Source organism: Penicillium griseofulvum, assembly GCF_001561935.1.
Source record: "Penicillium griseofulvum strain PG3 chromosome Unknown contig_80, whole genome shotgun sequence".
Lineage (NCBI taxonomy): Eukaryota > Fungi > Ascomycota > Eurotiomycetes > Eurotiales > Aspergillaceae > Penicillium > Penicillium griseofulvum.
Genome location: NW_024467471.1, coordinates 1439304 through 1462428, shown reverse-complemented (window position 1 = coordinate 1462428; position 23125 = coordinate 1439304). Strand labels below are relative to the sequence as shown.

Genomic DNA, 23125 nt, shown 5'->3' with positions numbered 1-23125 from the left:
CCCAATTCCCTCCGATTTGCGCCTTGATCGACCAGCCCTACGTCAGACTCGCAGCCCCCCCTCCGTGTTCGCCCCGCCCATCACTAAACCACCATCCCCGATCCACCCAATTCCTCTTGAAGGGATACAATCAAGCTGGCAGGAAATAAGCGCCGCAGTTTTTCTTCGCAGGGTGGGTTACTGAGCAGAATGTTCAGTGGCTCCAGCCCACCTAAAGACAAAGTAGACGCACTCCCAGAGGCCGGGCTCGACACTAGCTCCTTGGCCCTCCAAACCGATTCAATCGGCACCAGCCCACGTGAGAAGAGATTCTCTCCGCCAAGCGCTGGATTTTTCAATCGTCGACAAAGCGAAGAACAGGGTACCGCTGGCGATAAGAAGCGCAGGAGTAGTACCGTGACGAAAGCGGCCAACTTCTTCAGTAACGCCAAAAGCTCTCTGAGCTTGAACGGTCGGGACAGTTCTGCGATCAGTACCAGCCCTTCGATCGCGGAAAGCCCGCTACAGAAGCTTGGAAAGATGGATCCAGCTCTCAGCGTCCCTCAAGGGTCGTTCAATAACTCCGCCGGAGAATCCGCCCCGACTGCCCGATCATCCTTCCGCGTTGGCGTCACCGAAGACCGGAATCGCAAATGTCGCCGGACAATGGAAGATACGCATGCCTATCTCTACAACTTTCTGGGCACCCCTGCTCCGACCCCACCAGAGACCAATGGTACTAATTCCCATAAAGATAGGCCGTCGCAGTCATCAGAGGATTCATCTACCGTCGTAGAAACAGACAATGGCTATTTTGCAATTTTCGATGGACATGCTGGCACCTTTGCCGCAGAGTGGTGTGGAAAGAAATTGCATTTGATTCTCGAGGAAGTCATGCGCAGAAGCCCAACCACCCCCGTACCCGAACTCCTCGATCAGACTTTTACCAGTGTCGATCAGCAGTTGGAGAAATTACCCGTTAAGAACTCCGGGTGTACAGCCGTCACTGCCGTGCTCCGGTGGGAAGATCGTGTACCCAACTCACAGTCGGCCACCGGTTCTTCTGCCCTCGGCCCTGCAGCTGTCGCAGCAACCAAAGCGGACACCAATTCAGAGAATGTCGAAACTCCGACTCAAGCTACTTCAGGCGCCTCTGCTGTCCTGCCGAAATTGCAGGATAAGGCTATTCGGCAACGGGTTTTGTACACAGCGAATGTTGGCGACGCGCGCATTGTATTATGTCGCAACGGAAAAGCACTTCGTTTGTCCTATGACCATAAAGGCAGTGATGAGAATGAAGGAAGGAGAGTTGCCAACGCTGGTGGTTTAATCCTAAACAACCGAGTGAATGGAGTTTTGGCCGTTACCCGTGCCTTGGGCGATGCATACTTGAAAGACCTCGTGACTGGGCATCCCTATACAACAGAGACAGTCATTCAGCCAGATGCTGATGAGTTTATCATCTTGGCCTGCGATGGTGTAAGTTGAGATCCATTCAATGTTGATGATACAAGAAATCTAATTATAACTCCAATAGCTGTGGGATGTCTGCACTGATCAAGAATCGGTTGATCTAATTCGGAATGTTCAAGATGCCCAACATGCCTCAAAGATCCTTGTTGACCATGCGCTTGCACGGTTCAGCACCGACAACTTGTCTTGCATGGTGATTCGCCTTGACACAAACCGCGTGAAGGACGTTGTCAACCACAATACAGAACTGATAGGAGTGGACGGAGATCCGCTTACGAAGGTTGCCCAAGGCGTTAGTGAGGCCGATAAGATTGTCGAGAACGCACAGAAGAGCCTCGCCTCTTCCGGTCTTGCAGACAATCCGGCCGCGGCAGAGAAGGCCAATGAAGAGATTCTTCAGAGAATGGCCAGCCAGAGTCAAAAAGAAGAACCCGGGCCTGAGATGTCAACCAAAGGGAGTAACGACCTTCCCTCCGTGGACATCCTGAGTCCGAATAGGAGCCCGGAAACCCCGGCAGGCTCGACTCAGTGATTTTACGACATGTTACGAAGCTGAATCGCCATTCTGAAGCTGTGAAAACGAAATGATAGAACGTGTCCATTTCTTTCCTTTCGTCTACTATCTACCTCTGGTGCTTCTGGGAGCAATGTACCCGACCCGGAATATCTTCTGGAGTTTCCCTTTCCTGTCGCTTACTTATTACATTGCACATTGGCGTCAATGGGGCACACTGGCTGCCCATTGTCCTCATCTTTTTCAACGTTTTGTTTATTAGGATATCAGACTTGGTGGTCTTGATGCCTTTTGTTAGCATAAGTCTTTTATTATTAGGATATTTGTCCTGAATTTGACCTCCATGAGATTAGGCTCTTTGTTTTCCATCCAATGACTTTAAACTAAATGGATGGTACATATCTATCTGTCTGTTGTATCCGATGCAAGTGTAGGGTGTTATTAGTCGATGGACATGGTTTACTGTGTTATGTAGAATAAACAGTTGGTTTTGGTTGCTCTACACTAAATCAAGATCCTGTTTTGGAACTCTGCAATAGTCATTTAAGCCTTTTGTCACGGTTGCTTTATGACTTCTTTAGACTATCCGTCTAGAAATGAGGTTGATATCAGAAAGAACCATAATGAATCGCGCCTAAACAAGACCCTAGAAAAGATGTCAAAAGAAGAGACCACTTACAGGTGGCCGTACCTTCTTGTGATTTGATATATCTAAAAGTACAATTTATGAATGCTAGGATAAGCTAGACAGAAAGACAAGAGAGAAAGTACAAAAAGCACCAACCATCAGGCCAAAACCAGAGGGAAGTGGATATCAACACACACATAACGTCCCGCCTTGCTCTTGAAAGACCGACAGACACGAGAGAAGAATTCCAATGACGCCAAACGTCTATGCCTGCTCAAACGAACCATCGGCGATGATTTCATCCTTGGTAACTGGAAGGTACTCCTGTCCAACCATGTGGTTTCGAGTCCAGCGCAGCTGGCCGTGCTCAACGTAGTCCGGCCAGGTCTTGGCGCACTGCGCATCGTACGCATCCTGCCACAAGATCTTGACAGAACCCTCCTCCGGGGTGTTGTGATCTGTACTAATCTCGACCTGCAGCTGCTCCTCGAGCGATGCAACTTGGTTCTCATGTTCCTTGGCCCGTTCAGCCTCCTGCAGGAGAGCCTCACGCCTGCGCTTACGGGCCTTGACAGTCTTGTATCCACCCTTGGCGCTCTCTGGCACACCCTCCAGGATATGTTCTTTGTGCTTCTGCAGAACGAAAGCAACGTCGGCAACTGCGGTGGCCTTCTGGTTCATGAGGGCGTAGGCACGCTCCTTCTTCATCATGATCTGGCCCAGTCTTGGCATGTTTAACTTGTCCCATTGCTTCTGGTCCCGTAGGTCTGCTGGCCGCTTCGAATCGAGATATTCTTTTGTCACGGTAATCATTTCCTTGGGCGGGGAGAGCTGGCGGAGCAGCGCGAATTGGCGGAGGTGGTTATACACGTTCAGTCCGACTTGCGCTTCGTTGAAGTGCACGGAGAAGTATGGAACCCACATATCCTTGCGGACAGTGGCGGGAACAGTCTTCTTGCCGTGGTAGACACATTGCTTGATAAGGTTGGTTTTCTAGAGGTCCGGCATGTTAGAAAATTGCGATATAACAGGCTGGAAGGATACGGCAGCATGGATGGTTTCGCTAGAGACGCTTCCAAGGCCATCGCAGGTAGAGTGAAAAAAACCCACCTCCAGATAGCGAGTCAATGAGTACACGACCTGTTTCGTACGGATGTTGTTGTACACGAAGATGTTCTTGCCGTGGGTGACAGAGTTCAAGGCTCTCTGTAACCGCCGACCTTCCTTATCCTGGTGCTCTCTGAATGCGTTTGAGCCCGGTACTCGGGGCTTTCCTTGAATTGGTGTGGCCGGATCAATCGGTGGTCGGCGGATGAATTTCGTGGCCGCAAGTGCTGTGGAATCCAGCACTTTCTGGAAGGACTTTACGTTGGAGGCCATTGCGGCCGGACCGGAGGCTGCGTACAGTCGATCTGGAAAGAATTAGGACAGTGGAAGGCGCGGGTTTATTGCATTGGTGGGAGGCGCCAGACGGTGTTGATAGAGAGAGACGGGAGGTCGATTTTTTGACGGGGAACGCTGAGGTCTTGGCACTTGCTCTCCGCATCGTCTCTTATCAGCTCACTACTCTCTCGCTCTCGCCAATTCAATTGCTTCCAACTGCATTTTGTCTATTTTCTACCTTCATTAATATGAGCGACCTGGTCTATTTGCTACGTACTAGTTAATCACCGCGCTACCCTCACAGCGCTGGCATTATGGATAAGGACACGGAGCATGATACAGGTGCCCGCAGAGAGCGGCCATGGCTCTATGCATGGGTATGAAAGGAAAATGGAAGAAAACACCACGTTGTTAGATGTTGACAACCTATCAGAACCGTAGGCTTCGGCATCTACAGGGAATTTCTGTACGCAACTTAGTCGTGACGCCTCCCACGACTCGAGTTCGCGGCAAGACTATTGATGACGACGATATCCCGAATACCTTAAAGACGCCCTCGAAGATTCTATCGCAGAACGAAAATCATACCTTGCACCCTTCGCGATCTTTTACTGATCTCAAGTCGCATTCGGGCCAACATGACAACCCAAAGGAACCCACAATGCCTTCGTCGCGTCGCAGAAGTACCCTGTTCTGGAACGACCCCAATCCTCGAACTCGGCAAGTCAAACTAGAAGATATTATCAACAGCCGCATGGCGGATACATTCTTCTCACTTCATTGCGAGGGACTTGACGAGCCGATCTATATTAGCGAAATAGTCGATCGCGCAAACAATCCGAATTTCCGAGCTTTCGATTTGAATCTATGTGGCCCATATGTCTCTCGAATGGACGGATTGACTCTGAAGCTCTGGACAAAGACCGGTGACATGCCTGAGTTTATTCTACTAGTTGAATTGCAGCTGCATTTGCGATCATTGCAGTTCTTGGGAAAGACATTGGAGAGCTTCCACCAACCACTTCCTGCGAACTCTATCCTTTTTCACTTCCCGGACGGTGTGTATTCCAACCTCACTGACCTTCCACTGGTCGAGACATCGCTCCAAGCTGCAGGACATAAGTCCATTGCAGATGCTACCACCTTGCCATCCTCGTCCTATGATGCCTTGATGAAATTGGCCAATTTGGATGAATGTGTACAGGATGCATTGGCGACCAGAGAAAAATTGGAAGCTCAGATTAGCTCAATTCTACAACAGAACGAGCGCTCACTAAATGTAGCGAGTGATGCAGCTGTGGCACAGGAAAAGCTTGCTCTTACCAAGCAGTATGTCGCGATGGAGCGAAAACGAGTCCGTGCTGCAGTCAGACGCAAAGAGGAGCTTATTGCCAGTATCAAGGCCCGAAAAGAAGCGATGGAACAAGGCCGTAGTGCTCAGGAAAAGACACGCAGTCATCTTCCCGAGGCCCAGGAGAGGTTGGTCTCCAGCGAGAAATTACTTGACCAAACCGAGGAGGATATCAAGGGCCAGCTCCGACGTATTGCTGAAGATCTTCTCACCATCTACCCCATCGAACCCATCCCGGATAAACCTCTGGCATTCACCATCGCCGGGCTAGCCCTTCCAAATTCGACCTTCGAGGATATCGACCGCGAGGTAGTTGCAGCAGCATTGGGACACACAGCTCACTTGGTCTATCTGCTCTCATTCTATCTGTCGGTGCATCTCCCATACCCGATCAACGTGAACGGGTCCACGTCGTTCATACAAGACCCAATATCTGCATCACTCCCACAACGCACCTACCCCCTCTACCCGGTGAGTGTCCAGTATCGGTTTGAGTATGCGGTCTTCCTCCTCAACAAAGACATTGAATATATCCTCATCAAACAAGGACTGCGTGTCTTGGATATCCGCCACACTCTTCCAAACCTCAAGTACCTCCTTTACGTTCTTACTTCTGGTGACTCGGTGGTCCCCGCCCGTAAAGCCGGCGGAGTCCGGGCTCTTGTTGCTGGGCAGTCCACTCCTGATTTATCCCGGCGTGGTAGCGTGGAGAGTGGTGCATCTGGTGAGCTGGTCCATCCGCGCAAAGCTTGGGAGTCAATGTCCCGGATGAATATCAGTCTCGCTTCACACAAAGTGAAATAGTCACTAGCAATGGCTTTTTCTTTTCCTAATACCGATGATTTGCAGAGGGTGGAACATGCCGTTTAAAGTGAACATTGGTACCAATTTGGGCCTGTGACATTTCCCTTTTTTTTTTTTGCTTATTTTCAGTAGCATTGTACAATTACATGAACATGGGAATTGTAATTATAATAATAAAAAAAGTCCATTGCAATAACACGTAGATATATATATATATATAGTTAATATGGTAGGTAGTATTATATCCCTAGATTCGGTCTTTACCCCGCAGAGTTCTTATTATACAACGGAAACTACCTGGTCCACTAGGAGCAAACTCTGACTTCAATTGATATTTTCATCTCTTCTTGACTTCAACTTGGAATCTCTATTATATTTCTATTTCTGTCGGCTTTTGTCCGAGTTGTCGGAGTAAGAACAAACCCCACCGCCTTTTACGCTTATCTCGCTTTCCATCGCTTTGTGTCGGAGCCTTCCCCATCATTGATATCCACGAAATGGGGGACAATAATAGTGTGCACAGCAAGGCCGAATCGGATGCACACCATCGCCGAGGATATCAGGCCTGTGATCCATGTCGAAAACGCAAGGTCAAGTGTGACCTAGGGAGTATGGGCCCATTTCATCTTATTTTGTGGCCTGACTGATCCAAAAACCCGTAGGTGTCGATAATCCTCGCCCCCCACCATGTGTTCGATGCCGCCGAGAAAGTAAACGATGTGAATTTTCAGCGACTCGTCGAAAGCGCAAGACCTCCGGTGCTGAAGATGATGAAGTGGAGGCAGCGGCGATCCTCCATCGCGACAAGCGAATGATGATTGGGGAGGTAGCCAAGAATGAGCCTTTGGAAAGCCCAGTGGAAGGCCCGCTATTTGCGCCTTCCGATCCACCCCAGTTTGACCATGATGCCGTGCGTGCCCAACAGAGATGGTCCGAGGCACCCCCTGCGCCTGCACCTACAGCCCAGCGGTACACGCCCAGTGCGCCAGTATCACGAGCTCCTGCATACCCAGTTAGCGAACGCCCCGCACCTAGCTATGCAGGTCCTCCGATGATGAATCGCACTGCCGTGGAGTTGCTGTCGCCTGCAATTACAAATACCCACGACGCTTTACATCTTCTCTCTGAAGCTGCGGGTAGGACAGAGGATCTCAACCGCCAGAGTCTCGAGAATCGGTTTGCTGCACGGCAGTCTGTCTCGTCTTTCAACTCAGGCCCTTCACCTCTACCACAAGGCAGCTCGCCTCGAAGCTTGGGTGGGTCCTTTGTGCGGACTCCACGATCGGGAATGTCTATGGGTGGGTCTACATACTACCCGGCTGGTGCTTCGGGGCCGGTAGATCCCCAGATCGCCGACCCTGGCCCTCAAAGGGAAAGCTCAGCCAACACCCAGCCCCCAGAGCCAGCGTATCTTGATGCACTCAGAGCCTGGTCGCGGTTGCGATTCGTTCGTGCCGGCTGGCTTACAGTAGAGGAGGGCATGGATTATGTCGAGTATTACTATGAACACCTCGCGCCGATGAGCCCTGTTGTAATCCCTGATTTCTCTCATCCATCTACGCACCGTACATTACTTACGGATGAGCCGGTGTTGGCGGTTACAATCCTCACCATCGCGTCTAGGCATCTGAAACCCAAGGGCGATGGTGCTAATACGCGAGCGTTCTATATCCACGACCGTCTTTGGGCATATCTGCGCAGCATGATAGAGCGCCTATTCTGGGGTCAAGAGAAATTCGATCCTGGGACATCGGGCATTGGCCGACCTCGATCACTTGACTTGAGTTCATCAATGTCAGGCAAAGGTAGTGCGGGTGGGCAACTGAGGTCGTTGGGCACTGTAGAAGCCATGCTACTTCTCACAGAGTGGCACCCGCGAAACCTGCACTTCCCGCCTGGCGATGATGAAAATTCTCTTTTGGATACAGACCCCCAGACACATAGTCGGGACCATGACGGCGAGCATACTAGCAAAGGCTCAGAGGGAAGGGTCGCGTTTCAGAAATGGCTGGAACCAGCTTGGAGATCGGACCGGATGTCATGGATGCTACTGAGTACGGCCCAAGCTCTGGCTTTTGAACTTGGCGTCTTCGACCCTAAAGGAGATATCAAGACGGCCAATGAGTCTCTATCTGAGCAAACACGGAAACGTCGACTACGGCGTTTAATTCTTGTATTTATCACGCACAGCAGTGGACGTCTAGGGATCCCTTCTATGCTCCCATTGCCGCAATGGGGGCAGGATATCACGCCGACATCTACTGATGCAAATGATGCTGATGCCAATCTTGATCGGATGCAGGATTGCTGGATCAGCATCTCAAAAATTGTCTATCAAGCCAATCATTTGCTATTTGCTTCTAGCGATCAAACGATGGAGTTGATCAGGACTGGGAGATATCGTGAGAAGATCGACCGCTTCCAACCATATCTACGGGAGTTCCAGCAGCAGCTGGACAGTGTTACTCGTAAGTCAACTGGCTGTTCGTTGTGGATAGGAAAGCTAACGAAAAGAAGTCTCACCCGCTATGCGGAGTGTTTTACTGATTGAGCTCGAGTACACCCGTAAGTTGAAGCAGCTGGAGTTGCTGAAGGACAACAGCTAATATGAAATCAGGTCTCTATATCAATTCTCTCGCTCTACAAGCGGTCGTCGATCGATGGACTACTATGTCCAATGAGTCCGCTCAGGGTCAAAACCAGGCTCAGAATGGCCAACCAGGATCGGGCCCGTCTAATAGCAGTCAAAGCTGGTTCCAAACGTTGAACGAGCTCTACCGTGTTAATGAGCACTATATCCAAGAAGTCATCGATTCCTCGCGCAAAATTCTGCAGACAGTATTGGAAGGCCTCGTCCCCGAAGGTCGTCTCAGACATGCACCCATTCGAACGTTTTTCCGAATCTTGTCTGGAATGATCTTTATCTTGAAGGTATGGTCTCCGACGGAAACCCGGTCATGCATAGTACTAATTTCAACCATAGACTTTCACACTGGGTGCCAGAGAAGATGATGTGCGAGTCTCCCTCGACCTGCAGGACCGGACGGTGGAGGCACTGCGCAATTATGTCGTGGATGACGTGCACCTTAGCAACACGGTGGCCCGGCTTCTCGAGCTTCTCACTAGCAGCATCCGAACGCGCTTTCTGCGCTTTGCACCGCATGACCGGGGCGCAGACGGAGAGGGACACGATCGGACCTCCGTCCCAGGCTCTCGGCCCCATTCACCTTCACGGGAGCACTCAACAGCTCGGCGTGACGGCCCGAATGCTCCCTGGTCCGCTAATCAGGGTCATGATACTACTCCAGGCGGGCCGGGGCTAGGATATGCGGATACTCCTGGCGCGGGGGCCCACTCGATGGGATCAGGGCATGATCCACTGGCGAATATTCCTGCACAGCCGATCAACTCGTCCAACCTCAATGTATCCTTCATGCCACCTCCGCCGTCTGTGTACCACAATTACTACGACTCGAACTCGACATTCTCTACCAATGATATGGACAGGTCATCTCCAAACCATGTCGCCTCATCACAGAGCATGGGCGATAGCCACCACCACTCTACCTCCGGCGCTCTTCCAGATTGGTTTGCTCTGCCTCTTGATCAATTCTTCAACAGCTCCACCGCAGTTGTTGACCAGGGTCTGGGTGGGACTGGACCAATGCTTGGCGAATTCGACATGCTCGAGGTACTTCTCAACGAGGGGTATGATGGAAACGCTAATGGCGATGGCGAAAATGGGGCCGGGTTATCGTCCCAGTATCTGTGACGAAAATAATGATGATTACGAATAATTTGGTATTCTTTTTTTCAAGTCTTACGCTTTGGTTTTGGAGTTGTTTTTGGAGTCCACCTCAAGTACCTTTTTGTCTTCCCGTGCCCGAAATTATATACCCCTGCGGGATCCGCCTGACGTTTCTTGTTTCTCCGGCTGTATATGACATTTTATTTGCCGTAATTTGCTTGAAACTGATTCCCGAAAAGGCTTGACGAATTTGCCGATATCAATATACTCTTGCCTTATGGCGTTATTGCACATTGTTTATTAGTTCTCTATTGCGAATCACTATAACTGTCCGCCGGTGTCCGTCGGGATATTAGATTGCGGGGTCTCTTGTCTCATGCAATAATCTTGACACGATTTCACATGATATCTCGTAAATCTCTTGGACCGAGATTGAAGCTTTCGGGTGGCTTTGGCTTGTTTATACTAGTCCCGATAATATGAACATGTTTGAGCCGGAGAATAGTGTAAATATAGTAAAGATCGTTGTATTTACTGTGCCTTGGCCATCATATGAGACGAACAAGGGACCACAAGGCCTTGGGAAAGTCACTTCACCGTAAACAATGCCATTGATGTCACGTTGCTATGTTCTACTATTGCGCTCTCAATTTATCTCTGCCAATTAAGGACTGCTGTTTTACTCCAGGGCTGCTTACTGCCGATCCCACGATGAACTGATCAGCATATCGACGGCCGCTAGATCATTCGATTCCTTCAGTGCAGGCGATAAGAGCCACTATTTGGTTTTTCTCCGTGAAGGGTCACATCGGCTGATACAGTTTGTGGATTCGACATCTGCAATGCAGGAACGGATCCCCGTCGGAGATTATACCTGTTCTCATTTTATTAAAAAGCAATCTTTCTAGAAAGCTTAATCTCAAAACATTCACCTAATTGTCTCTCAAGTATATACCTAAATTGAGCGATGTGACCTAGTTGGTTTAGGGCAGATCATTGGTCGACGTGGAGATAACGGGGGTTGATCGTCAGGGCTGTTACTTCACTTCAAGGGCTAATCAATTTATGTAGCGTGACTCGCTAAAGGATAATCTAGTGTCAACTCCGTATTGGATGGCTTAATACTTATTGAACTCTTATACAAGGATGGCCAAGTATGGCGATCGACCTACCTTCACCCAATGAACACCAAGAGGTCGTATTCCAAGACAACGCTTTGTCTTGGCCGGAGTTCTCCGTTATGTATCCGAGATAGCTTGTCACAACCAAGCTCTCTGGGCATTATGCTTGTGTTGCGTCCCTTACATCTCCCATGCTCGTGCGTTGGCCGCATTTGTCCTCTCACATCCATTTGATATCGGCTAGCTTCTTGAATCCCTGCCAATATGGCTTGACCCCTCAGTAGTCTGCTTGGCGGACTCCGTCGCACTATTCTGGATGGCTGATGGCGTCCGTGATGATCTCAAAGTTTCCCCTCGACCTAGCTCCATTCTGCTGGATCGTCATGCTTCCTTCCTAGAAGAGCATTATCACCTTCTCCTGGATGTTGCGATAGACAGCCCAGTTGATGTCTTCTACCCTCGGAGCCGGCGGATGGCATCTATCAGAAAAGCTATAAAGGAGGTCATTTCTTCAGCTGTTTATAGAATCCATCCTCTTCTTCATTCACTCTATTAGATCTATCCATTGTTCTATAGAATCATCATCAACATGGTTGTCTACAGCAAAGTTACCGTTGCTCTCACTTGCTTCTCGGCCGTTGCCTCAGCTGCAGCTGTGCCGGTGAAGAGCCCTCGCAAGGGCTTCACCGTGAACCAGGTGAACAAGACTCCTACCGGTACCAGAACCGTCAACTTGCCTGGTGTGTACGCCAATGCACTGGCCAAGTATGGTGCTACTGTGCCGGCCCACGTCCACGCTGCTGCCGAGAGCGGTAGTGCCATTACTACTCCCGAGGATGGCGACGTTGAGTACCTCACTCCTGTCACCATTGGCGAGTCCACCTTGAACTTGGACTTCGATACTGGCTCTGCCGATCTGTAAGTTGCTTAACACGACGTATCCGGCTAGAGCAACAACTGACAGTTCGTATAGCTGGGTCTTCTCCACTGATCTCTCGGCCTCCGAGCAGAAGGGCCACGACGTCTACGACGTTAGCAGCAGCGGCAAGAAGCTGGCAGGCTCTTCCTGGTCCATCTCATACGGCGATGGCAGCTCTGCCAGCGGTGATGTCTACAAGGACACTGTCTCCGTTGGTGGAGTCAAGGCCACCGGCCAAGCCGTTGAGGCAGCCAAGAAGATTAGCGATCAGTTCTTGCGGGACAAGAACAACGATGGTCTGCTGGGTCTGGCTTTCAGCTCCATCAACACCGTCTCGCCTAAACCTCAGAAGACTTTCTTCGACACTGTCAAGGCTGACCTTGACTCGCCGCTGTTCGCTGTGACTCTCAAGCACGGCGCCCCTGGCACCTATGATTTCGGCTTCATCGACAAGAAGAAGTTCAAGGGAGAGCTTGCCTATGCCGATGTTGACAACTCCCAGGGCTTCTGGTCTTTCACTGCCGACAGCTACAAGGTCGGCAACGGCGCCGCCGGTCCCTCTATCGACGGAATTGCTGGTGAGTTACATCTTTCCATTGTATGGATATGTTTTGCTCAGTACTGACCCCTCAAATTATAGACACTGGAACCACCCTCCTCCTGGTCGATGACGAAGTTGTCTCCGCCTACTACGAAAAGGTTCGCGGCGCTCAGAACGACCAATCTGCTGGTGGCTATGTGTTCCCTTGCGACGCTCATGTGCCTGACTTCACCGTGACCATCAATGGCTACGACGCCGTTGTTCCCGGTAAGCACATCAACTACGCTCCCGTCTCGACTGGTAGCTCCTCTTGCTTCGGTGGTATCCAGAGCAACTCTGGCCTTGGTTTCTCCATCTTCGGTGACATCTTCCTCAAGAGCCAGTATGTCGTTTTCGACTCTGAAGGACCCCGTCTTGGCTTCGCCGCTCAGGCATAAATCTCTTGATGAGATGTACACATGGATGATCATGGATTCCTATGTGTGATGAATTGTTCAGACTGTGAAGAGTGATATAATAGATGGATGATGGACATGCAGGATTTGGATAAGTTGACATAGTAAATTTTGGTCCCTTTAATCAGCTTATATCAATATGATGGACATATGGTGAAATGATAAACAGTACTTTGTAAGCTTCAAAAGTTGAATGTAGTAAGATTGTGGCGAGGAATTTGCGGAGGAGCCAATGCCTAGCCTGTGGATCTTCCTTGGGACTCCAGATTTCCACCTTAATCCTTCTTATGTAGATTGTTCTCCTTGCCCCAGGTCTTTTTTTCAAGTTAACATTAAATTCTCTCTGGAATAAAAACTCTGGAAGGCGAATATATTCTCTTGTCCAATCTCACACCGCCGTCGCTGTTCCTCCCTTACCAATCTTAACCCCCCGACCTTCGGACAACTGTACGCGTCAAGAAATGGAAGTCTAAAGGGTCTGTGACACGGGCGCACCGGTGGAAATTGCGCGGTATATGAACTGTTCCAGGGACGGCGATTCGAGGCCGTTCATATTGAGTCCGATCATGGAAAATGACTTCCACTTGATTCCCCGCCAGATCTGGGCGAATCCAACACCGACCACGACGAAGATTTATTCACCTGGTTGTACGCCTGTGGTCTTGCCCAGTAATGGTGTGTCTACCCCTTTCATGGACTCGTTGGGATGGCTGCAGGCCGCCGGTCGGAGACTCGAGTGTCTGACCGGAGCGTTTGAACGTCCCTTCTCGAGCTGTGTCTAACTGTCGCAATTGTTTTATAGGACTCATATATCTCAACAAGTCATTTGCTATCACTCTCAGCGAAAATGCCGTATTCGAACCTACCTGCACAGGCTCTCCAACCGACGAAGTTCACATCTCCGCTGTCCTCGATACCCGTGATCCATTCTATTCCTCCATTACTCCACAGCTATATGCCATCGGCTGTGCTACCGTCGTTAGCTATCTACTTGTCATAATACTTCTCATCACCCCGCGCACATTCTATGTCGGTGGCCCTGGCGGTGGTGGTGCCAATTTCCTCGGCCGCCATGGGATGATCAGCGGCTCATACAGCGGGAACTCGTCGGTGGTCGGAGTCGGCGGACGACCATGGCTACAGAAAGTGGCTGCGATATTGGTTGCCATTTCGCTGACGATCGCCACGGTCGATTCCTTTAAAGTCGCCGAGCGGCAATATAACTATGGGTTTTCCGATGCGGAGGCGCTTTCGCAGGAGGTTATTGATGGGATGGAAATTCGCATAGTGCGCGTTATATCGAGCACGTTTCTGTGGCTTGCCCAGGTTCAGACCTTGATCCGACTGTTTCCGCGACATAAGGAGAAAGTCATGATCAAATGGGCTGGGTTTGCGTTAATCGTGCTGGATACGACTTTTAGTATTTTGGATAACTTTTGGGCGAGGAACTCTTCGGCAAGACCCAGGTTATACGAGGATGCCATTCCTGCTTTGAGCTATTTGTTCGAGTTGTCGCTTAACCTTCTCTACGCTGCTTGGGTGATTTTCTACTCGATCTCTAAGCACCGATACGCGTTTTTCCACCCCAAGATGCGAAATATCTGCTTAGTGGCTCTTCTCTCGCTTTGCGCCATTTTGATACCCGTCGTCTTTTTTGTTCTGGATATTGCCAAGCCGGAAATTGCTGGTTGGGGTACCTATATTCGATGGGTTGGCTCTGCCGCGGCCAGTGTGGTTGTTTGGGAGTGGGTGGAACGCATTGAAGCGTTGGAACGAGATGAAACCAAAGACGGGATTCTAGGGCGAGAGGTCTTCGACGGCGATGAAATGCTTGAAGTTACTCCGTCCGAGGAAGTTGAATGGCCACAATTCTCGGCTCAAGGAGACGACCAAAGTGGCGGCAATGGTGCATCGTCTGGATGGGGTGGTATGATGGGCTTAGCCCATCGACCTTTACGAGCCCGGGCTGGATTACCTCGCGGCAATCGAAAGAAAGGAGCTGGAGTACCATCATATAACCAGGCGCCTACGTCGGCGCCGCGAGGCCCAAACGATAACCGGCCCACTCCACCCCCAGCGACGATTACACCTATTAGTCGTGCTGATACTACTAGTGCAGCAAGCACAATGTACAATGTCCGGTATCATTCAGTGGCTAGCCCTACGCCTCCCGCCGCGATGCCAAATATGCATGAGGAGGAGGAACTGGACGAAGCCAAGGAACTGGAAGGTAGAGAACCACATACTGCTGACGCCAATGGTCAGGCTCTGTCTGTTCAAAATACCCGAGAGCAGTCGCCAAAGATTGTTCCAGGTGATCCCCGATGGCATGTTCTCCTGCACCCATTCAAGAGACGACGTGCATCTCTACCCAAAGAAGTGGCATCCGCACAAGCTGGAGAAGAATCAGAATACAGACCATCTGCTGCAGCGGAAGAGGCCGCAGAAACAAGTGCTGCCCGATCTCGAGCGGATCACTTCTTTTCTCTTCATCGGAAGGCTCGACTAGGTACTGGACCACAAAACCCCGATGGTTCATTACCAGTCACCGTTATTCCAGCACGTCGCCGCGGCCAGCACACGTGGTCACCACAAAACCGACTACTGGAGGATACCCGGCCACCGGGAGATAGCCGGCCTATAGAACCCCCTCAACATCATGAGCCGCCTTCTAACCGGCCAAATCTGCCTGTGCGGGTGATTCCTTCCCAACCACAAGCGTCTGCTCCATGGACGGAGGCAGATGTAGAGCGGGGAGGCGGGGATTATGTCCTGCACTATGACCCAGAAGCCGCAGCACTGATCAACGAGGACGTTGGCGTGGATCACGTCACAAACTATCGACAGAGCTGGACAGATTCGGACGAAAGTAATGATGTGTCAGCGGAACAAGAGCTATCCGAATCTCCTGAGCACGGACGAAATATCGGACCAAATGAACGGAGCTCTACATAAACTCCCGATGAGTGGCCTTTTCTTGTAGATTGGGTTCATGGCTGAGCCCCTGACGATTTTTGCTTATATTTTGTTATATTTGGTTATACCTCATTGGTTTTTTATTTTGGAGTATAGGGTTATTGGAAAAGGTGTTTCGGAGGACTTTAACATATTAGAAAGATACCCATAATTTTGGAATTGAATATAATATATTTTATATCTTGCTGCTTTGTTGTTTGTATAGGCTACAGAGGCTTTACGTGGCTTACCAACCTTCAGGCTTACAGGAGTGGAGACAAAATTTCACTCGGGAACTACCAGTCCCGGTGTTTCTCCCCATATTCTTTGTATCCCCATGTGACAACTTACCTTGGACGTCGCATCATGGCGACCGTCAATCAAAACATGTTCGGAGCGACCATCACTCAACCGCCTGGCGGTGCCCAGTTGATGGTTCTGCCGTTAAACCTCATCGCCGAGATTGTGTCACATGTAAGAGAGAAGAGCTCCGCACATCCTATTTCCATATCTAACATGTTGGTAGGTCCGCGACACAGGTGATCTCGCCCGGTTATGTCAAACATGTCGCGTCCTCAATTATATGGCTCTGCCGCAACTATACCGGAGCCTAACGCTGACCTCCTACGACAAAATCCGTTATCGTGGCGAACAACCAGAAGGAATCGGGAGTGCCAGTCCCTTCACGATGGCGTTGAATGCGCTCGTTACACGATCTTATGCGACGCTAGTACAGTCAATTACTCTACGAGGGGAATGGAAGGAACACGAGTTGGAGGAGTATGCCCGAGTCGGCCGGGTGCCCGACGCATCGATGTTGCTGAATATCGCCGCCCGCGCCGCCATAGACCGCATGCCCAATTTGGAAAGCTTTCATTGGGAACTGAACACGAAAATGCTCGACACAATTTATACAGGGCTGACGCAGCTCCCGAAGCTCACGTCCCTGACTATCAGATTTCCGTCCAGTCGTCATCCACAGCCCACTTTCGTGATTCCCGGCATGCCGCATTTGCGATGTCTCAAAATCACCGATATCGACCCGCTATGCTACCCCGATGATATTGCAACTCTTCTTTGTAAAAGTAGGAAACTGCGTGAATTGAAATTACATTGGTCGCCACGAATGAGGGACGCACACGAGCCTAGTGTCTCTTTGCGTGATTACTTCCGCAAGCTGATCGCAGCCAAGCAGCCCCTGGCGGTTAAGAAGATGTCGTTCCAGAATTTGTATGCCTTCCACACCGAGGAGTTCAACTTCGCTTTTGATCCGACTACAGTTGAAGATGTCACATTCCTCAGTGGTGTTGAGGGCTCTAGCCTGGTCAATACATTCGTCGAGAGTAGCTGGCCAACAATCCCGCCACATGCCAAGCTTCGCATGAAATCCGTTCGGTTGGATGCAGTGTCTAAACGGAACTCGGAGTTCATTGGGAATTTCTCTGGACTCGAGCGGCTATATTTCGTCAACGTCACCGCCGAATCAAGCGACCTTCTCAATTCCCCACGACCCGGAGGAGGCGCGGCCTCATCCGCCCTCACGCCGCCAGTATCCGAACATCAATTGTCTGGTGCACCCAACGGAACCACAACCAACTCTCCCATTACTTCTGCTTCTCCGGCTAGTCAGCTCAATGCTGTAGCTAACATACGAGACATCTACCTCTCACACATTACCACAAACCACGGTGCGACATTGCGCCATCTCCTTCTCCCATCTAAATGGCCCCTCTCCACCGGGATGGTCGCGCGACTCGTTCATAGCTGTCCGAATTTGGAGCAGCTTGCCCTCGCCACTGAATTTTCTAGTATGGATTCACTGAGTCTACTAATTCCCTTCCTACGCAAGTTGAAAGCGCTCCGGCTTCTCATACCCCAATCACCCGGACAGTCTCCAAATGGACCTGGGAGCTCTGCACTGAAGACGTGGCGACCTGCACGAGACCCAGCCTCGTTTGATTATAAAAAGGTGCAAGCGATTTTCGACAATGCCAAGACTCTTGCAGAAGTGGTTGACATTGACGACTTGCTCCTAACGGAAATGTTGAGTTACGACCTAGCCAACCAACAAGTCTACGGAAACGTGAAGATCATTAGCATAGGCTGGAAGGCCTGGGAATTGAAAGAATTCTACAAATCCCCCATCCCAGAGGCTCAAACACCAACAAATGCATCCCCAGAGACCACCACAGACAGCCCTGTTCCCACGCAAGACACCAACGGCATTGGACTCAGTGTACCAGATCAACCTGCTGTCGCGCCTAAATCGCCCGGTACGCAGACAACACAGATCTCCTCTTGGCCTCCCCGTTTATCCGATACAAGACCCGATACACCGCGATCAACATTAGGGAAACGATCACGTGATCAAAATGATAGCGAAACTCCCAGACCATCACCCAGCTGCCCGCCTACCTTCAATAGGCGCGAAGACTGTGAAGATAATAGCGCTTTCTATCCCGGCTGCTACCCGCACACCTATTCCGATGATGGTTTCGTGTGGAGACGGCGTGCGCGACGGGTAGGGTGGGAGGTTCTGCAACATTGGGAGGTGTGGGCGTTGGACGCGCAGGAGATTTGAGATAGGTTTTCTTTTGCTTTCTCGCGTCATGATACGAAGGAGTTTAGCATACGAATTAGCGGTGTTGGTTTTTGACCCAGGGCCTGGGCTTCTCGGGGGGTTTTGTTTAGAGTGGAAGTTATCTCTCTACTCTTGGCGTTGGAAAAGTACATATATACACACGGAGGTGTCTTCTCTTCTCTCTTAAGCATCTAGGTTGATGAGACTCATGTCTTATTCATGAATTGAATAGTATGTTACCTATTCAAGGAATATAGCCTAGGGCGTAGTATAAATACTCCCCTCTTTTGTCAATGTACATAGCCATCAAAGATGAATACTATAGTACAAATTAATATGCCGGCATTAAAAGATCTAAATATAAAATTTCCCCATAATAATCGTGGCGCAACCCTGGAGGTTAACTTTCTGCCAAGTCTTTTACTCTGAGAACCTAACTCGATGAAATCTTTTTACCTGCCAACACCTGTGCCCCTGAGCTTACAATATGCTACTGAAACCGAAGCTATCTCGGATATCTGCACTCATATCCACTCTCAATATCTTAGTTTGTCAAGCCGCATGGGTCAGGAAGTTTGGGTGCTGTTCAACTGAGACATGTAACCCACTGGACGGCCCGTTTCGTGTCGACAATCTGCACGGCACGTTGGAAGAATTTGACAATTCTGCAGTATTGTCATTGTCAATATTAGCAATCCACGATACAGCACGATTCACATGCAGCGATCTCGACCTAGCATGGCTGGAGGCTTCCTTGCATTTCAATGTGCTCGGTATTCCAGTCGGACACGTAAAAAACTTTAGCTCGAATTGTCCTCTGCCGATCACTAAGTACCTGACACCGTAAGTGTTATCGTTTTGAGTCAAGAAAATCCACTTCCTGTTCCTGCTCGGCTGACGCAACGCTGTAGTCCAGAAGGCTCTCTCTTCTCGAGGTACGAGTTCTTCTATTCCCTTGGAAATGCCCATCGACTCCAAACCATCGTTTCAGATGTCAAGTTCCGTACCCGTGATGGTGTCCAACTTGAGTGTGTGACACCCAAAATCACTCCGGATATCGGCCCAGCAGCCTCAGCAACCTTCACCTATCTCGCCGCTGCTGTGATGGTCCTCGTTGGCATCGCATCCTGGAAAACCCACGCAAATGATGGATCCATTATGTCAACTGAGTCTAGCTCACCCTGGTCTATCCTGGGTATAGTTTGGAGAATCACACTGGACATATCTGAATACCTACGGTATCTGCAGTTCATATTTTTGGCTGCGTCTCTTAGCTTGGAGTATCCGGGGTTCTATAAACCAATAGTCAGCAAAGTGGCCTGGGCTTCACTTCTCTATTGGACCGGGCCTATCAACCACGGCTTTACTTACCCTGGAATTGAAGATGGACTTTATTCCCTCAATGGAACCTACGGGCTTGAGTACATGTCGCAAACCCTTGGTTTTCCTGCCATGCCGGATATCATGATAAATTCATTTATCAATCTGTTCATTCTCATATTTGGAGTCATGTTCGGCATTTTGATCCTGCTTCTGATTACGTCGCAATTCGGTGGGGGGATACACCTCGGTTCGGTGACTTGGGACGCAGGAATCGTCCTCATTGGCATGATTCTGTCGCTATTCAGCCTCCCTCTACTATCCTTTATGTCCTATGAGTTGATTCTCGTTGGATACCTGCCGAACTACCGCATCATTATAGTCGGATTCTCGATAGCAGTTATCGTTTTTTCAAATCTGCACATCACTCGCCACATCAATCGCCAAACCGAGCCTATTGATTGCTCATCCCCAGACAACTTTGCTCAGAGCGGCAGGTTGGCCATGTGTTTGTGGAAGGCTCAGCGATATTTCACACAATATCTGCCAGCTGCAGTTCCCCTGTTGCAAAGTATTGCAATTGGTGGATTGCAAGATTGGGGGCTCGTACAGGTCCTCGTGCTAATGGGGCTCGAGATTATCCTTCTCCTACATATGGCTATGTCACTTCGTGGCAAGCTTCTTGTGTCTCCGTCTGCTTGGTGCACTGTTGCTCGTCTGTTGGTCATCTCACTAACCATCACTTTCGCTTGTTCGTCGAATGAAACAACGAAACAGTGGGTCGGCTACATAATGCTGTGTTCTCACGGTACTGTGATTATTTTCGGCTTCCTTTCTGTTGCCATTTGGCGGCTGGCACGGCCAGTTGTACGGGACGATGGGTCTATCCCGAGACCCCGATTCAGTCAAGGAAGCGTGTCAAACCCTCCGGTAAGTCGTTCGATGATAGTATCTCGCTTTCAGTTAAATAGTCTAATCATCTTCCCCAGTCTTCATCTCCTGACATATTCCAAAATGGTGCCCCGAACCGGTATATGGCATATCCGTTGAATAAAATTGGTGCACCTTCACAAAAAAGGACTTCCCCTTCGCTACATAGCTCCGACGGCGCAGTAACCGCTGGGAGATCGTTTTCTCCATTCGATGCCCCTGAAAACTTTGCGTCCATTCACGGACCAACGCCAATCAATGGAAGATCTTACATTACGGATTTTTCTGCTTTTTACAGGCATCCACGACGTCCTAACTCTCCTATGCCTGTCCAAAGAGATTCACAAGGCCGATCATCTACCCACCATACCTCGGATGAAGGTCCTAGTGAACATTCGCGGAGTGATACACCTCCATCGGAACCGTCTCAAGACTCATTTGATGAGCTTATAGACACGCCCATCAATCCCAATACTGACTATTCATTGAGGGAATCAGATGCTTTCTATGGCACATTACGCACCAGCTTTAACTCGCAAGTGGCAGATTCGCCTGGACCGGCAACCCAAGAAAGGCGGAACATCCTTCAGGAATGGACAGCCAGGGCTGTAGAGACGTTGAACCATCCTATGAAGAAGAAGGAAAAGGGATTCCAGGTGATGAGACCTCCACGGCAGGGTTGACCAATCGTGAAGGATATCTTGTGATTTATTGTATGTAATTCGAGCGATGTTAAACAGCAGTGTATATAGTACCATGTAATTCTACTTCCTTTTTTTTTCAATCGGTTTGCAAACCCTATATGTGACAAGAAGATTTACATTGCTATCACATCCTGCTTTTCTATGCCTAGGAACAATATACATATGTCGAAGTTCGTCGGAGTCGACCCACATGGCTTTATTTAGCTTTTAGCCTTTGGCTAAGCCTAAACAGATCTAGCTTGGGCCGCTTTTGGAGATGGATACGAAAAGGTTCACAGTTCCTTCCTATTTGGGATTCTACAAAATCAAGACAAACACCATGTTTCCAAGCAATCCCTTATAGTGCAGGTAGTGCTATTTCAAAGATGTGGTATCTGATTCATCAAGTTCTGTCGTAGTACATCATCAACGTATAACTTCATACGTCGAGTCAAATGTCTTCCTGGCGAAGCTCCCCAGTCTCATATGGATCCAATCCTCAGCGCCGTCCCACTCATGTTCAAAGGGCTCGTCTCGATGAAACCAATGAAGGTTTTTAGGTGCTGTGGTTTGATTGTTCTGAGCAATCTGAATTTCTCCTACAAAGTAGCAGCAGTCTACGTACTCCCCAAGAAGCATCTCATATGTGAGGCCCATCTTCCTAAGGCCGGGCATGAGTTTCTGTATGATAATCAGTTAATGTAGTCCCATTAATGAGGCGAGCCCAAAGAAAACTGACGGTGATAGGCAGAAAGACTTGGTCCAAAATAGTCGATCCTTCAAGTTCACACACAAGCCTCTCAAAATTGTCCATGTAAAAGCTAAAGCGTTCATGGAATTCTCGAGCACTCGGTGCGTAGATATCCGCAAATATCCTGGTCAATTTAGGAAACACAAGCCCGTCGAGTAGACCATTTTCCGCAAAGGCGTCCTTCTGAGACTGAGAGTGGTAGACTACCATTGCATGAGTCACGTAGTTGGCATAGTATTGACGACGCTCGGGTGAGGGCTTTGCCATGATTTCATCGAGGGGAATGCATGGGCAAGCCCAGAGGAGGGGAATAGCCTCGCTATACCAGCGGCTATTCACGAGTGCCCATCTCAGCAAGTCCGAATGATGGGAGATCGTTTCACTTTCTGTGGGAGTATTTTGGTCGAATATTATGCGAAGGATTTCGCTAAGCCCAAGGGCTCGCTGGGCTGCCGTCACGGGTTGGGTCAATGGTTCCATTTGAGAAGAGATGATGTTTTGATGTTAACCGAAGAGAAAACGTTGGAAGATGGATAGAAACCTGGTTTGTAGGAGATGTGGAGGGGAAGTGAAGAGTACATGAGGCTTTAAATGTGATAGTGGGAGACAAACAATATCATTTTGGAAGGACTGTATTGCTATTTGATGTCATATGCTTTCAAGAGACTTTGTTGTTACAATTGCCATATTTGGAAGAGCCTATTTCTTATGAACAGCTTGTTCATCTTCATTCATGCTTCCCATTGCGCTAGTTCTTTTCTTCCCTTGCCATACATCTTGAAATCTTTATAGGCGCCCTTTAAGTCTGCATCTCCTTTCAACATTTGCAACTTTGACGATAAAGCGGGTTGTTGAGAAAGATGGGATCGACAGTGGAACGGGTAGAGCCGAGACCCACCAATATACTTGCATAGAATGTAATGAAGATCCGTAGTCTGTATAAGCAGTTGCTAGTAACTGCTAGTCAAAGCAGATTGATATAGTGGCCT

The 23125-nt window shown here is 49.5% G+C and overlaps 8 protein-coding genes across 8 annotated transcripts; 6 read left to right on the top strand and 2 right to left on the bottom strand.

Annotated features, from left to right (window-relative positions):
• Positions 1–189: 189 nt before the first annotated feature.
• Positions 190–1984, top strand: ptcG (type 2C protein phosphatase PTC1; the record flags this gene model as incomplete). Its single annotated transcript, XM_040789274.1, has 2 exons — positions 190–1458; positions 1517–1984. The coding sequence occupies 2 exons, from the start codon at positions 190–192 to the stop codon at positions 1982–1984; spliced, it is 1737 nt and encodes a 578-aa protein (XP_040646227.1).
• An 874-nt stretch (positions 1985–2858) lies between these two features.
• Positions 2859–3974, bottom strand: PGRI_015600 (mitochondrial 54S ribosomal protein mL67; the record flags this gene model as incomplete). The annotated part of the gene is made up of 2 exons (XM_040789273.1): positions 2859–3587; positions 3705–3974. 2 exons carry the CDS (start codon positions 3972–3974, stop codon positions 2859–2861), a joined length of 999 nt encoding a protein of 332 aa, XP_040646226.1.
• A 317-nt stretch (positions 3975–4291) lies between these two features.
• Positions 4292–6132, top strand: PGRI_015590 (putative UV radiation resistance protein (UVRAG); the record flags this gene model as incomplete). The annotated part of the gene is made up of 2 exons (XM_040789272.1): positions 4292–4354; positions 4411–6132. The coding sequence occupies 2 exons, from the start codon at positions 4292–4294 to the stop codon at positions 6130–6132; spliced, it is 1785 nt and encodes a 594-aa protein (XP_040646225.1).
• Positions 6133–6629: 497 nt separating this feature from the next.
• Positions 6630–9904, top strand: PGRI_015580 (Zn(II)2Cys6 transcription factor domain-containing protein; the record flags this gene model as incomplete). The annotated part of the gene is made up of 5 exons (XM_040789271.1): positions 6630–6741; positions 6864–8600; positions 8650–8697; positions 8750–9063; positions 9116–9904. 5 exons carry the CDS (start codon positions 6630–6632, stop codon positions 9902–9904), a joined length of 3000 nt encoding a protein of 999 aa, XP_040646224.1.
• Positions 9905–11590: 1686 nt separating this feature from the next.
• On the top strand, positions 11591–12898 carry PGRI_015570 (pepsin-like aspartic protease; the record flags this gene model as incomplete). The annotated part of the gene is made up of 3 exons (XM_040789270.1): positions 11591–11919; positions 11975–12498; positions 12561–12898. 3 exons carry the CDS (start codon positions 11591–11593, stop codon positions 12896–12898), a joined length of 1191 nt encoding a protein of 396 aa, XP_040646223.1.
• A 3339-nt stretch (positions 12899–16237) lies between these two features.
• Positions 16238–18452, top strand: PGRI_015560 (uncharacterized protein; the record flags this gene model as incomplete). The annotated part of the gene is made up of 2 exons (XM_040789269.1): positions 16238–16345; positions 16398–18452. 2 exons carry the CDS (start codon positions 16238–16240, stop codon positions 18450–18452), a joined length of 2163 nt encoding a protein of 720 aa, XP_040646222.1.
• Positions 18453–18939: 487 nt separating this feature from the next.
• PGRI_015550 (uncharacterized protein) lies at positions 18940–21385 on the top strand (the record flags this gene model as incomplete). The annotated part of the gene is made up of 3 exons (XM_040789268.1): positions 18940–19295; positions 19364–20702; positions 20762–21385. 3 exons carry the CDS (start codon positions 18940–18942, stop codon positions 21383–21385), a joined length of 2319 nt encoding a protein of 772 aa, XP_040646221.1.
• A 426-nt stretch (positions 21386–21811) lies between these two features.
• Positions 21812–22616, bottom strand: PGRI_015540 (uncharacterized protein; the record flags this gene model as incomplete). The annotated part of the gene is made up of 2 exons (XM_040789267.1): positions 21812–22066; positions 22125–22616. 2 exons carry the CDS (start codon positions 22614–22616, stop codon positions 21812–21814), a joined length of 747 nt encoding a protein of 248 aa, XP_040646220.1.
• Between the last annotated feature and the right edge of the window lie 509 nt (positions 22617–23125).